At 32.6% G+C, this 14,423-nt stretch overlaps 1 protein-coding gene across 3 annotated transcripts in view; it reads left to right on the top strand.

The window, feature by feature from the left end:
* Positions 1-14,423, top strand: part of CCDC178 (coiled-coil domain containing 178) — a 179,005-nt gene that overhangs the window by 114,231 nt on the left and 50,351 nt on the right. For all 3 annotated transcript variants that reach the window (XM_072034641.1, XM_072034639.1, XM_072034640.1), the window contains one exon: positions 3,785-3,934. In XM_072034641.1, the coding sequence (XP_071890742.1) occupies positions 3,785-3,934 (150 nt within the window). The remainder of the gene's footprint in view (positions 1-3,784; positions 3,935-14,423) is intronic.

Here is a 14,423-nt window from a genome sequence, read left to right as displayed (position 1 = left end):
TATTGTCTCACTATGAATTAGTATTATGACAGACAGGAACTCTACTTCAAATGTGTTCAGTAGACACACAAAAAAAGTGTTCCAGCTTCTTGCTGTTCCAGAAAGACAGACTAAGCTTGTGTTGAGTATGAGAACACAGAGAAAAAAAAAATATGAAAGTGCTGAATCAGGTAGACATTTTCTCTATGCCAGTATTCCACCCCTGTTGACTATAGTAAGCAACCATTTTGTAAAACTTCTCCTGAATAACCCCCCAGGTAGTTAGCTTTCTCTCTTTCTCTCTTTCTCTCTTTCTCTCTTCTCTCTTCTCTCTTTCTCTCTCTTTCCTTCCTTCCTTCCTTCCTTCCTTCCTTCCTTCCTTCCTTCCTTCCTTCCTTCCTTCCTTTTTTTTTTTTTTTTTTTTTTCTCATTTATTTATTTATTTACTTACTTGGTTTTATAATCATCAGTGGATATTCCACACACCTTAACTACACATAGTGCAAAGAAATATCTTCTTTCATTTGTTTATACTATGGTATTTTCTGGTTCCATTTGATTTATCTACTTTAACACTCAAGTTTTATTTCATGTAAGACTTCAAGAAATTCCTCAGAATTTTACATTTATTCTCACTGAAGAAAGTAAATTCATTTGAATATAGAAGTGTAAAAGAACTGTTTTACATATTTCAGACATCTGTTCCAGAATGTCTGAAGAACTCAAACATACCTGTAGACAAAACCTGACATACAGGAAGTCTTTGATTTCACGTTTTGCTGAAGAGGAAAAGAACACATGAATCTTTATCTGTGTGTTTTATAAGTTAGCAAGTCTGCAAATTCAGCAGTTTGAGTGACAGAGGTGTATACCAAATGGCAGGATAATTAATGTAAGATAATTAAATATCTTACTGTTGGTTTTGAGATTCATATCCCTGTTGTCCTAAAAATCCTAAATTTTTTTTTTTTTTTTTTTTTTTTTCTTGTCTACATTCTGTAAAATCCTTTGTAGAAACGTCAGCAAGTGACTCTCAGGTATTCAGAGGATGTATACTCTTTGTCTTCTCATCCTCAGTGCTGCTTCCAGAAGAGTGAATTAGAGAAAAAGAATAATTTCACCTTAACTTTCACAGCTGATAGAGGCTATGCAATGAAGCACTTTTTTGTGGGACAGGACAACTAGTTTAACTGGCCATACAAACATAGTCACTAAGTCTTAAGAAATCCATATAGTGATATTTAGTTTTCTTTTATATGTAATTATTTGTCAAAATAATTTTTAAAAAATATTATTTGTTATAAAAATAATTTTAAATTATACAAAAAATAACAGTAGGACTTTACTAGTTTTGTACTCAGGTATATATATTGGTGAAAATTTCTATATTGATGTTAATCTTCCAAAAGTAAGTTTCTCTTTTACTTTCCCATATTGCTTACTTTGAAAATACTGTTAATGATGAAAACACTTGTTTTCAGATATTGAATGTCAGCATATTAACATCAGTCATTTTATGAACATTACATGTTCATGAAAGTATCAGTCTGAAAAATAGGCTTTACCTCTATCCAAAGAGTAATATCTTTCCCTTTATTATTCTGAGATTTCTGAAAGATGAATAACATTTTAGTAATTTAATGATGTATAGAGTGACAGTTCTGTACATGAAGAATTTTCAGATTTGGTTGCATAACCATGGCAAATTTCTAGCCAAAGTTTTCAGAAATTATGTATAAATACAGATAAAAAGAGGATATATCTTGATTAGGACATTGCGTAGGAAAAAGAAGTAAAATTATTGTTAATATGCTAACTGTCTTGGGAGCTTCCCAAATTCAAAGTTGCTCCACAGGATGGCTAGGAACCTATTCAGGCATGCTGCTATTTCCCTTGGATAGTTTTGTCTTTTAAAGGCGAGACACCAAATTACACTCTTGGGAACAGACTCAAAAAACATAAAGCTTCTTCAACATTATGCACCATGACCCCAGAACTGACACTTTATTAGTCCACTATTTCACTACAATTTTTTTAAAGCCAGAGAAGATACTAAAGCAAGGTTTAAATTTTATCACAAGTCCTTAGCTTCCCAGGGTTCTGGGCCAAATTGTAGCTATAATGTATGATTAAAACATTGTTTGCTTCACCGTTGTATCAGATAAGCATACGCTTTTACCCTACCAAACAGAGCTTTACTAGCAGGAACAGGGTCTGGTTCTTGTAGGATTCAAATACAAAGAGTGTCTTGGACCTTCAACCAGTGATTTGGAAAAATAAATCTAAACACATTTATGCTCAAAACACTTTTTTTTTTTTTTACTTTTTTTTTTCTTTCTGCCTTAGACGTACATCTTTTGACTTACACGATAATCTGTCAAAGGGACGAAGAGAATCAGGGAGGTAGACAGAATAAACTCTGGAATATTTCCAGACTCCTCTATCAAAAATGCAACTAAAATTATTTATAATTCCTTTCTTTGGATTTTGGTAAAGCAATTACTAAATCAGGTGGTTGCTCCCCACCTCCTGCAGTAACATCTCACTAACAGTTTGGGATTGTCAAGTCCATCACTCCTGATGGATAGACAGCTTCCATGCAGGTAGCACCTTATGGTGATGTCCATACTGAACTACATCCTCCAACTGCTCTAGCTGCTCCAATAGCTCTGTTTTTCACCAAGAGTACCCACAGCACATAGGATGACAAATAGTCCAGTTGTATAAACTTGAGTTGTAACAAACTCTTCTAACTTGAGAAACTTTTAGCTATATCTTTTGCATTACAGGCAACAACTTATGCAAACTTAATAAGCTTTAGGCTTGCCCATTGATGTTTTTCATGCATCTCTCCTATCTACTGGGTGGTATTGTAATCACTACCCACAGTGTTATAAAAAGGTACTTTCAAGTTATACATTTGAAATATATTTCAAGAAATATTTTATAATCAGCCATTCTTTTTTTATTTATGAAGTTAGAAGAAATTCTAAATATCGAAAGGCTGAAATTTCAACATTCAACTAACTTTATGGTTAAAAGTCTAGGTGGGCTTCCCTCCCCTAATGTGCATTTTGGTGGGGAAAAAATAGCAATTACAGCAGATGTTCTTGTCAGAAATCATTTTAAAATTAAATTAAATCAGATTATGCCCTTGCAACTTATATACAATCGTGTAACTGTTGAAAGGTCATGCATTATAACCACAGGAAATTCAGTCAAGGTCAGATTTAAAAGCAGTGGAAATGTTTCTGATTACAGAAGCATACGTTGCAAACAACTTCAACTTCACCTGGGGGCAAACCATGAGAGCTGATAATTTAATTAGTCTTTAAAATCAAGTTAATCAAATTGTGATCAGGAAACATTAAAATCATTAAGAAAATACATGACTATTGCGTTGACTTTTTTTTAAATAACTTGGAAAAGGAGAGATATGAACAGTACAACGTAGGTGAAGAATTTGATGGAATCCCTGGCTATTAAGACAAGATAATTTCTTTGCAAAAGCAGGCTTCTGTAGTAAGGTAGAAGACGTATTATGTCTGGTAGTTTCTACTGTAATTATTTACATCATGATTTTCTGAACAAATTATTTATTAATAACACTGATTTTGGTAAAAACATATTCATCAAAATCCCAACCGCTTTAAATACATTTGGAGTTTTTCCATTGGTTTTACTGAGATCATAATCTTACCATTTATATTTTGGAGATACTCATAAGTGAATGAGTCAAGACCTATAATCTTATTTTTTAGAAAGGCATTTTGCTGTGAGTGTAATCAATTAATTTTTTCTTTAGGCCACTCTGGAGCAAGTCATTAAAGAAAATCTGTGGTTAGCTCAAGAATATCAAATTTCTCAGAACTGCTACTTAAACAGTAAAGAAGACCTCACGGAACTTTATGACAATAGAATCAGGATGGAAGCTTCAGTTAGAGATTATCAGCAGGTAAAATGCTAATGTCACTCATTCAAATCATTTATCTCATCTTTAAAATTAATTTGATCAATGCAGCTACCTAATAGCAATAGAATATGCTCTAGTAATCTACCACCTGAATTCTTGTGTTCTTCATGAGCATTTCACACTTTCTCTATTTTCATTTCTTTTCTTGTTTGCTTGTTTTTTAAATTTTACAGAGCTAGTCATGTAAGGTATTCATTATTCCTTATTAATGAATTGATAATTGCATTTTTTTACCTGAAATGTATTTATTTTTGTACAAAAATGTATTACCCAGTATAGTATCCGGTATCTTACCATTACACATAACTTCTTCATGAAATACTCTTTCAGGGAACTGTGAGTTTTATGACAGCTATAATCAGACACTGTAAGCCTTTAATTTAGCAAACAGTCAAATGAAAATGAAAAAAGTTAAAATCTAGTTTGATGAACATTCATGATGGAGGTATAGTGGTGAGGTGTAATGTTCTATTGAATAAATAGTTATATTTAAAAAGATTTTTTCTTGGAATTTAACAGTGCTCTGGAACATAAATCAAGTGAGGTGTTGTAAAACCTTGTTGTGAGAATGTAATGTAAATTCACATAAAAATACATTGTTTCTTTGCTTTGTATCTATTGCTCTCAGAATAAATCCTATCAAAACCAACTATAATCAATCCAAAAATATTATCTGGGTATGTTATGTTATTCTTTGCTTGCCTTTCATATCTGTGTTTTTGAAAATTAATATGCATTGAAGTCATCATACTCACAAATCTTATACTCATCAACAATTTCTAGTAAGAATGTGTATTAACTTTTGTGCAGGAATCGGGTCCCGATACACTGTCATTTTAGTCCATTTTCTAAAAGAACAGTGTAGAAATCTTCAAATAAATAAATGAATGAGATGTGAAATTTAAATTATTTGTAGTACTTTTCTCCTATTTTAAATCTTATCTCCATATCTTCAGTCATTGCTCATTTCCTGACATAACACCTCAGTAAATCTCTTAATTTTGAAATTGAGTGTACTCAGTTTGTTCCTGATAAATATCAATAAGAAAACCCTGTCCAAAATATTCTTGTTAACTACACACCCCTCTATATTTCAAGAACAAAACTGTTTTTAAGTTATGTATTCTTAGGGATAACCATATTTGGAGAATAAGTTGGAAATTAAACATCAAAAAATGCAAGAAATTATCTCCTATCTCTCCTCACCAAGTGAGTGTCAATTATGGTTTCTCAATATGATATTAGAGGCAATGCTATGGGTATTGAAATGTTTCTTTAAAGAAGTGAGTTATAGAAGGAATTTAACATATTTTTATCTGAATACAGAATTAGGGCATAGCTTCTATAAACTTCACTAAAGAAAAGTATATTTGTTATCATCTGGACCTTTAATTCCTTTGAGTGTAAGAATATTTGTCTTTCACATTCTCAGAATGTAATACTACCAATAATCTTGGTAATATTTGTGAAAGAGATTTCCTACTCAGCAGTTTACCTCTTCTGGACATAGTGTGGATAATATTATCATACATCTCAATGAGGTAATCTGGAAGCAAAGAAAATTGCAAATGAGTTAGCATATATTATTGCTTTTTTCCTTCTCAATCTGTATACAATAAAATAAACATAGTAAAATATAGCAAAATTAAAATGTAATACCAACAGGATTTAGTTTCATCAGCACTACCATATAATCATTTGTCTGGCTGTTTAAAACCTTGTTTATGAAGAAAATTATTATAAGTTTCTATTCTATAAGAGCTTATAATCGACATTACAACACATACACCTTGCTAGTGCTAGAAATTAGTGATAGGAATATTTAGAATTTCTGACAGTCTTCTGTGCAGTATAGGTATGAAGAAGGTTCTATTAACAATATTAATTTGAGAAGCACAGGGACAACTAATCTAATCTCCTTTTGGATAACTTTTCACTTTGTTAAGTGATGAACTAGCCCAAATATTACAAAAAAATATTTCTTTTAATATAGATATATTTTCCATTAAAAATGTGTTGATTACATAAACCTCCTATAAAAAGAAGTTTATTTTTGTTTGTTTGTTTGTTTTGCTAATAGTCAAAGTACAGCTGCAACAGAAAATTGATTTTAGTGGATTGTCAAAGTAATGATTTTTCTAGATGTTGTACTATATACATGCATTACAATCACATGAACATTCAAGAAGAAAGTGTGCTTATCCTTCCTTTCCTTAAATCCTGAGAACTTTCCTCCTGTTGCATCCTATACATATAATTGCTCAAATTGCAAGCTAATTTAATGATTATTTATGTAAAAGTCACATTGCTAATTTTAATTAGTTTGGAGTATTTTTAACTGGATATAATAACTGCTGTAACTAATTAAGTAGGTTTTCTTTGGGCTTGTAATAGCTGCTTTGCTCAGTCCAAGAAAAGGCTCCATCTCGATGACAGGTGAAATGTCTTCGATAACAGGAAAAGTTTTGTCATGACCTTGTAAGATTCTGTGTCCTGAGTAAGGTGCAGTTATGAAGGATAATAGGGAGGATACACATTGCTGAATGTGGACTACTCCCATAAAAAGTATACTTTCATCTGTATGGTGAATGCAAAGGCATTCTCTTTGGAGGAGGTAAGGAGGATTTTCTTCATACTACTACACATATGAGGTACAATGAAATAAGGTTTTCTCTCCCACTGACATTTTCTGGATGTTACTTTTTCCTCTGGATACTTAAGGAGAACCTAGCTTGCTATAACAGATAGTAGCCTGGTAGAAAACAGACATGCAAGTTTCAGCTTTGCTGCAAGTGAGAAAACATCTTTGCTTTCTTCAATTCCCATGACTAATGAAGCACTGCTAATAAGATGTTTTTGTGTGTGTATAGTATTACTACTGCCTTTGTTTTCTTTACTCTGTCCCATTATTATATTACAAATTCTTCAACTTAACAAATTCCAGGAGATTTTATGCTTTTGTTAGGCTTCTGAAATAAATAAATTATAAAAAAAAAATAAAATAAAAAAATAAAAAGATAAGATTCTCAGCTTTAATTTAGAAGCATTCGTTTCTAACATTCTTTTCACATTTCTTCTGGAAATCTCAAAGGGCTTCCATATTAGTATTAGGAATATTTTTATACATGAAAAACAAACTTAACTCTTTATCATATCCTTCTTTTTATATGGGACAATTGTATAACATCTGTCCCATGAATAAAATCTGATACTTCCATTGTATTTTGCTAATGCATTGATGGTTGTACTGTAAACATGAGCATTTGTTTTCATGAAGTTAGAGTAGATTCCCAGATATACAGATATGTCATCATCTCATATATTAAGAAGCTATTTACCTTAATCTGTCCTTAAACTTAAAAGTGTCACAGTCTTACAAAACTTTGATAATTGCTTTTCTTCACATAACTTGTATTTAAAACTAACGTCATGCCAATCATAATTGGTTTAAAATTTAAGTAAAAAATCATTCTCATATTCATGATCTGCTATATTCAACATTATACTGAGAGTGTGGGAGAAGAGAGTCTATTGATTTCTGTTTCCTTTTTTTACTTTCTGGATAACTGACATATTATTGCAGTAAAACATATGTAGGGTCAATTCATGCTGAATAGTTATTAGAAACCATGATAACAAAAGTCATTACACTGCAGTTCAGTTTTGACAGTAAAATTTCTGCAACATTATCACAAATCCTCACGCATTAGTGCAATGATCCTTACTATAGCTTCATATTAGAATCAAAAGACTGCTGTAGCATGCTTGATACAAAAAGTCATGCAAGTCAAGTGAAGTTCTTTTCCGCTTTTATAGATAACATATTTTCATGTCTTTCTCATGCATGTGTCTGGCTTTCAGCCCTCTTAGATATTACTACTTTTAGTATATTGCTCAACTGGGATTATTTTTTTTTAATGATGTCCCTGTTGTTTTGAATGACTAAATAGAATATAAAATAAATCTGATAGTGGGCACATGTCAGTTTATGCAATTAACTCCTTCAGATTTTATGGTTCCCATTCATTGACCTTAATGGCAAAAAGTACTATTCTCATATAAACAAAAAATAATTTCTGTCTCTAAATGGTGTTTTTGCTTATTCAGTTCACTCATCTGGAGATCTTCGATTGTTTCATATCTTCGCAAGACTAATAGCAAAAGCGTGGATAAGATTACGGCAAAAAAAAAAATAATAAAAAAAATACTCCCATTCCCATTTCCTTACAAATTTAAATGAAAAAATAAAAGTGTTAAGGATCCAGTGTTAAATACATTAAAATTATTATAAAAGAAGTATCAGAAGTTTTATCTGTTTTAAAATTAAATGCTTAACCAGTTTTCAGAGATGGTTTGATTAGGAACAGAAATATGTGATGGAGCTAAAATTTCCTTTTTGCAAATATAGCAAGACTACATAATAGCTAATAAGCAAAAGTATGTAATTTACAATATTCTTAAATATTTTTTTTTGTCTTTAGAATTTTGACATCATGATAGGTTGACAGAATAGACAACTTTATATAAAAACATAAAGAAAAGAATGTATCTTCAGTAAGGTTTTTATTACACAAATTTACTAAACTTTCATTGAGCTAATTATATCTTTAAAATCTAAGCATCAAATGTTATAATTAAATTTGAATCGATAACTCAATAAGTTCAAATGACTCAATCAGAAAATTAATACAAAAGGCAGTCAATTTGAATTATTAGTTTGATAACAAAATTAAATGATTGAGATAATTTAAAGCAAAGTCAGTGTTCTTTCTGTATGCACTGGCCATATCAATGGCTGGTCAGAACAGAGTGTGTGTAGGACTTAAAAGATAGTAAATTCCTATAGAAGAAGGTGTCCCATTACAGGAAGTGAAATCTCTTTATTTCTCTGTAAGAAATACAGAAAAGGGATAATTTGATTAAGCATTTCTATTTTAAATTGAGTGTTCTCTATTGCCTCTGTAGAAAAGATCAGGAAACCACTTTTTTCCTAATAGGTACACAAGCTATAGAAAGACTACACAAGCTACAAGCCTCCCTGTTTTCATCAGTTTTTTTTTTCTTGTTTTTTTTTTCTTTTTTTTTTTTTTTTTTTTTTCCCAGCTTTGGGACTACTATACATTTAATTAAAAAGAGTCATTTTTTTCTTTTTACTCCTGTATCTGCTTGCCTCTTCCAGGCTCCATGCAGCACAAAATGAACAGAATAGGAAAAAACAGACTATGCTTTGGTTACCTTTGGTTACCTCTTATTAAACAAAGTAGAAAGAGATGGACATTGTCAGCACTTCTTATACTTCACAACACCTTGTAACATGTAGATACACATTAATGTGCCTGTAAGTACAAACTGCAGGGAAGACCTGGTCTGAAGCTGCTCAGTCCTCAGTCAGGTGGTAGGTATAATCTTCAGTCCTGTGTTTAATCTTTTTTTTTTTTCTATCCAGGAAAATATTATTTGTCTGGAAGGCTTAGTTTTGCAGATACTCTGTGACATACTTGATATAGGAAGTAAAGCTTACTCTGATCCTAGTGTTCTAGGGCTTTTGTATTAGGAAATCCACATGCATGTGCTTACTGTACCCTTTATAATATTTATTTATTCAGTAACACTTCATAATGATTTTAGGATTATTACGGTCACAGATATATTTAATCAAAAACAGGCAGAACTTCCATTACTAAATTTAAAATCAATATTTTTTCTCTAATGTTTTTAGTTACTTTCTCCTGTTTACATGTAAAGCAGCCAGGTTGAATGGTTGCAGAGTAGGAAACAACATCCTTAGGAAAAGTTCAAAAGTTCAAAAAATTTTTTCTATCCTGTTTTATCTACTTCACACTTTCATTTTTAACCACATGGATTAATAGTTTTGAGATTTACATTCTTATTAGCTACATAAATTCATGTTCATTCACATTTACTTAAAACGTACATTAAGAGCGTCATTAAGGTCACAGTGTTATAGCTTAATTTTACAAATACTGTATAAAAATATTTGGTGTCAAAATAGCTTGACTTAACATTTAATAACTAACTAAAAACACTTGCAGCAAACAACCAACAAAATACCCTTATTTAATAAAAATCATACTTTTGCTTTCATTTTTAGCACATAAACAAAGCTATTAGAATCTTTCAGGATTATAAAGCACACCTACATTGTAACTCATCTCAAATGTCTTATTAGGGGTACCTATGTTAAAGTTTTATTACACTTACATTTTCCATGCTTTTATTTGAAAAAATAAAAAATTCTTAATAGTTTAGCATATAAGATTAATGTGGCCTGTTAATGCAAACTGTTATTCTAGAAACTGGTAGAAACTTCGTATCACACCTTCTTAAACCTTTCCACTCAGAAAGAATGAAAATAACATCAATCAGCAGGAATGGGCTCAACCAGAACTAGCTAGGGAAAAAAAAAAAATCTCAACTGACTGGTTGTGGTGAGCTTTCACATGCATTTATGTGAACTCTGAACCAGTCACATGAAGGTATGGCTCCAGGACCTTTACAGGAACAAGAGCTTTAATGGCTGGAGCCTATGTTGCTGAGGCAACCAGTTTGCATCTATTTTTAGTCAAACCTCTCTTCGCAGTTTGGGTGACTCCCAGAAAAGCTTGTCCCAGTGAGGCAAGTTGTGGCAGACACAGTATTTGAGAACAGAAGTCTGCCTGACAGGCTTAAAGACAGTTTAGAAAGACTTGTATGCCATGAGTCCTTTAAATTGTCATAGAGATTGGAAGTCAAGAAATCATAACAACTTTTTGTTCTAACAATCATTATTCTTCTCAGTTTTCATTACTTCCCTCAAGTCTAGATCAATTATGAAACTGTTAAGATCCTTGTGTCCATCAGGAATCTCAGGGAACATATTTCATCATAGAAATATTATGTTTGTATTTCTGAAAAATAAATAAATAAACATATGTATATTCCAAGCTTTTTGTTTCACACACACAAAACAAACAAGCCAACCAATTAACTGGAAAACAAAAAAAAAATGTCCATCATATTTCAATTCAGAATGTAAAAAGAAATCCAATAAGTTACTGGCCAGCTCCAATCCTATATCCACTTTACAATTTATGGTAATTGAATAATTTATTTTCTAGAGGATTCATACAAGTAGAAGTTCATGTGCAGAATGTGCTTGTACATAAGCAACCATCACAAAGGAACTGTTGGTTTGTCAACAATCTTATTATGTTCAAGTGAGTCCATGTAGATAATATCCCATCTCATGAGAAAAGCTGGTAGAAGTGTCTTCTCATATGCAGGCAATAAGAAGTACTATGAAAAGAGACAGCGCTGTGGCTACCAGACATGTTATTGACTAATTCTAATATTAACTTAAGAAATAAGAGAATGCTTAAATAGAAATTTGAAGTGAGAAAGCAGAATCACTTGATACTTTGAAACATGGTGTAGAAAGAAACTAATGCATGGTATGAATTCCATTAGCTTTCCAAATCAGTCATTTTCACAAAGACAGAGAAAATAGCCTAATACAGATTTGTTTGAAGGTCTTGTTAGTATTAAGACAACAAGGATTGAGATCTTATGAAAAACAGATATCTCACAACAAAGACTAACTACATGTATTAAACTCTTTTGGTAAATGTCATCTATGAATCAGTTCATCAGTTCTGGCATTCATTCTCCTCTTCAGAGTGATACACCTTCATAGTATAAATAATGGAACTTTGTTTGGGTGATAATATTATCGCTATTGATTGTTAAAAGCTGTTTAGATTCACATCAGAGCAAAAGAATGGATGGCTTCTGCACCTTGTGCAAGGTTTGAATAGCACAACACTATACATAAGAAACATCTGTGGAATCACAGAAACATAGAGATTTTCATCTAGGTTGGAAGAGACTTTCAAGATGATTAAGTCCAACCATCAACCTGGCCTATTGAGTACCATCACTAAACCATGTCCCTTAGTACTCACCTCTCTGCAACCTCATTTCAGGTATTGTAGAGAGCAATGAGGTCTCTCCTCAGTCTCCTTTTCTCCAGACTAAACAACCCCAATTCCCCCATCTGCTCCTCATACATCTGGTTTTCTTGTCCCTTCACCAGATTCATTGCTCTTCTCTGCACTCGCTTGCACAACTCAACATCCTTATGGCAGTGAAGGGCCCCAAACTGAACACAATATTTGAGGGACAGTGTCATCAATGCCATGTATATCCCTCGTCCTGCTATTTCTGATGCAGTTCGGGATACCATTGGCCTTCTTGGCCACCTGGGTATGCTAAGCACACAAACTATCCCGTTCAATATTTTACCACCTACCATTGCATGTAACAATGGAATTGAGAAGGGAACATAAGAAGAGTGGGTGTCTCATTCTCCTGACCCAGCAGTGCCCTGAAACTGCTAATGCTGAGATTAAAACAAATCACTCTATGTAGTGATTTGCAGTGAATGGCGGAAACTGGGTTTTCTCTTAAAAATGACAAGGAAACTAAGCACTAGCTCTTGGAAAGCATTCCATTAACAAGCTGGGGTGCACATTTTTTATCATTTAGATGAAAATTCCTGAAATAAACAAGAGGAAAAAATACAAAAACAGAAAGGAGTTCACTGAGTTACAATCTCCCAACCAACCATTTCCTGACAATGTTGTTCTTACCTATATAGAAAATTGGCTACTAAAGTCTTGTAAGAATTATTTTAAAATTGTGGTAAGCCAACAGAATATGAAATCACAGATCTAAAGAACAAAATTGTCTGAACAGTGTCAAAAAAAAAAAAAAAGAAAGAGAAGAGAAGAGAAGAGAAGAGAAGAGAAGAGAAGAGAAGAGAAGAGAAGAGAAGAGAAGAGAAGAGAAGAGAAGAGAAGAGAAGAGAAGAGAAGAGAAGAGAAGAGAAGAGAAGAGAAGAGAAGAGAAGAGAAGAGAAGAGAAGAGAAGAGAAGAGAAAGAAAGAAAAGAAAAGAAAAGAAAAGAAAAGAAAAGAAAAGAAAAGAAAAGAAAAGAAAAGAAAAGAAAAGAAAAGAAAAGAAAAGAAAAGAAAAGAAAAGCGAAATAATGAGCAGCTTGGTGTGCTGCGATTGTATCTCTAATGTTCAGCAGTGAAAGCCTGTTCTAGAGAGACATGCCAAAGTACTAATGTCTCCCAAGAACAGTAAAGGCTTTAAGCAGAGGACAGCTAGAATGGATCCATAGATGAAAAATATAAAATTACTAATATGACTAACATTGATTCCTGTCAGCAAAACAATGTCTGAAAGGAATGAGGGACTTATGATGTCATGATTCCTCTACCATCTCCTAGTGACAGTAAGTCAAATGTCTCCTCACTTTTATCAGGCTTTGTCACTTGCAATTATTTACAGTGCTAGGGGCTTTATTTCTGCTTGCTTAGGAAATTTAAAAGTAGTTGCTAATGATGGTATCTGTGAGGTTAAAATGTCTTCACTTTATGTGTCTAAAATGTCTACACAGTATTAACAAATCAGCTGTATCGCTTTCATTAACTAATTATTTACAAGTAAAAAAATAAAACAAACAAACCAACAAAAAAAAAACAACAAAGACAAAAATCAAAACGGTTGAAGAGACTGGAATGTAAGATTATAAGATAAAAGTCTTTTATAACCTGACTGATTGTACCACCAATTGGTAGAGCAGAGCTGTGCACATAAATTTTTAGTTAGAAATTAATATGAAGGATTTTAAAAATCTCATTCAGAGTAATTTAAACTAAGATTTTTAGAATTTGGGACAAGGGAAACAGAAATGCCAGAGGGAAAAAAAAAATCAGTTTAGCTTGATTAAAAATGAAAAATATTTGGAAATAAATGGGTTCAAGCAGAAAGGGCATTTGATATTTTTTCATAAAGGGAGATAAGTACTTCCTCACTTAAATGTCAATAATTCAGATGCTTAGTATCCTCCCAGGTTCAAGTATCCTGACAAAATGATTGGAAATAAAATTCCCTCCTTTCCCAAGAACACTTGCCTGAATGACCAGGTTACAAATTATCCTTGGCTAAATCTGTCTCAGTTTCTCACTGTACTCACACACTGTGAATAATTAGTTTTGGAGGAGACAAAAAGGATGAAATAGTCATTAAGATATCTGTCTAACAGCAGAACCATGGTCTACAAGAAATTTTGAGTAAATTATGCTAAAAGAAGCAGTTTCATCAGTGATGCTGAAGGAAGAAATCCCAGAATGATGTAGGTCTCAGGGCTGGGCCTGCTACTGACATCTTTCAAATCGCTGCTGTAAATGAGACAGTGAGAATGTGAATGTGAGTCTTCCAATTCTTGAGAACCCTTAACCCTGAAATAATCCTGCAAGTAGAGTGTAGTCCCCCATGATTTTCAGGGTTCAGGCTTTTGTCCCCCTACATTACTGCATGTTGGAGAAGTTCCTAAGCTGCCAGCCATCACTGGAAGTCATGCCTATTTCTGGCATTCCTGATCCTACCCAGGCTATGTAGTATAA

This window comes from Anas platyrhynchos, chromosome 2 (genome assembly GCF_047663525.1).
Source record: "Anas platyrhynchos isolate ZD024472 breed Pekin duck chromosome 2, IASCAAS_PekinDuck_T2T, whole genome shotgun sequence".
Taxonomy (NCBI): Eukaryota; Metazoa; Chordata; class Aves; order Anseriformes; family Anatidae; genus Anas; species Anas platyrhynchos.
This window is presented reverse-complemented; position numbering and strand designations above follow the sequence as displayed.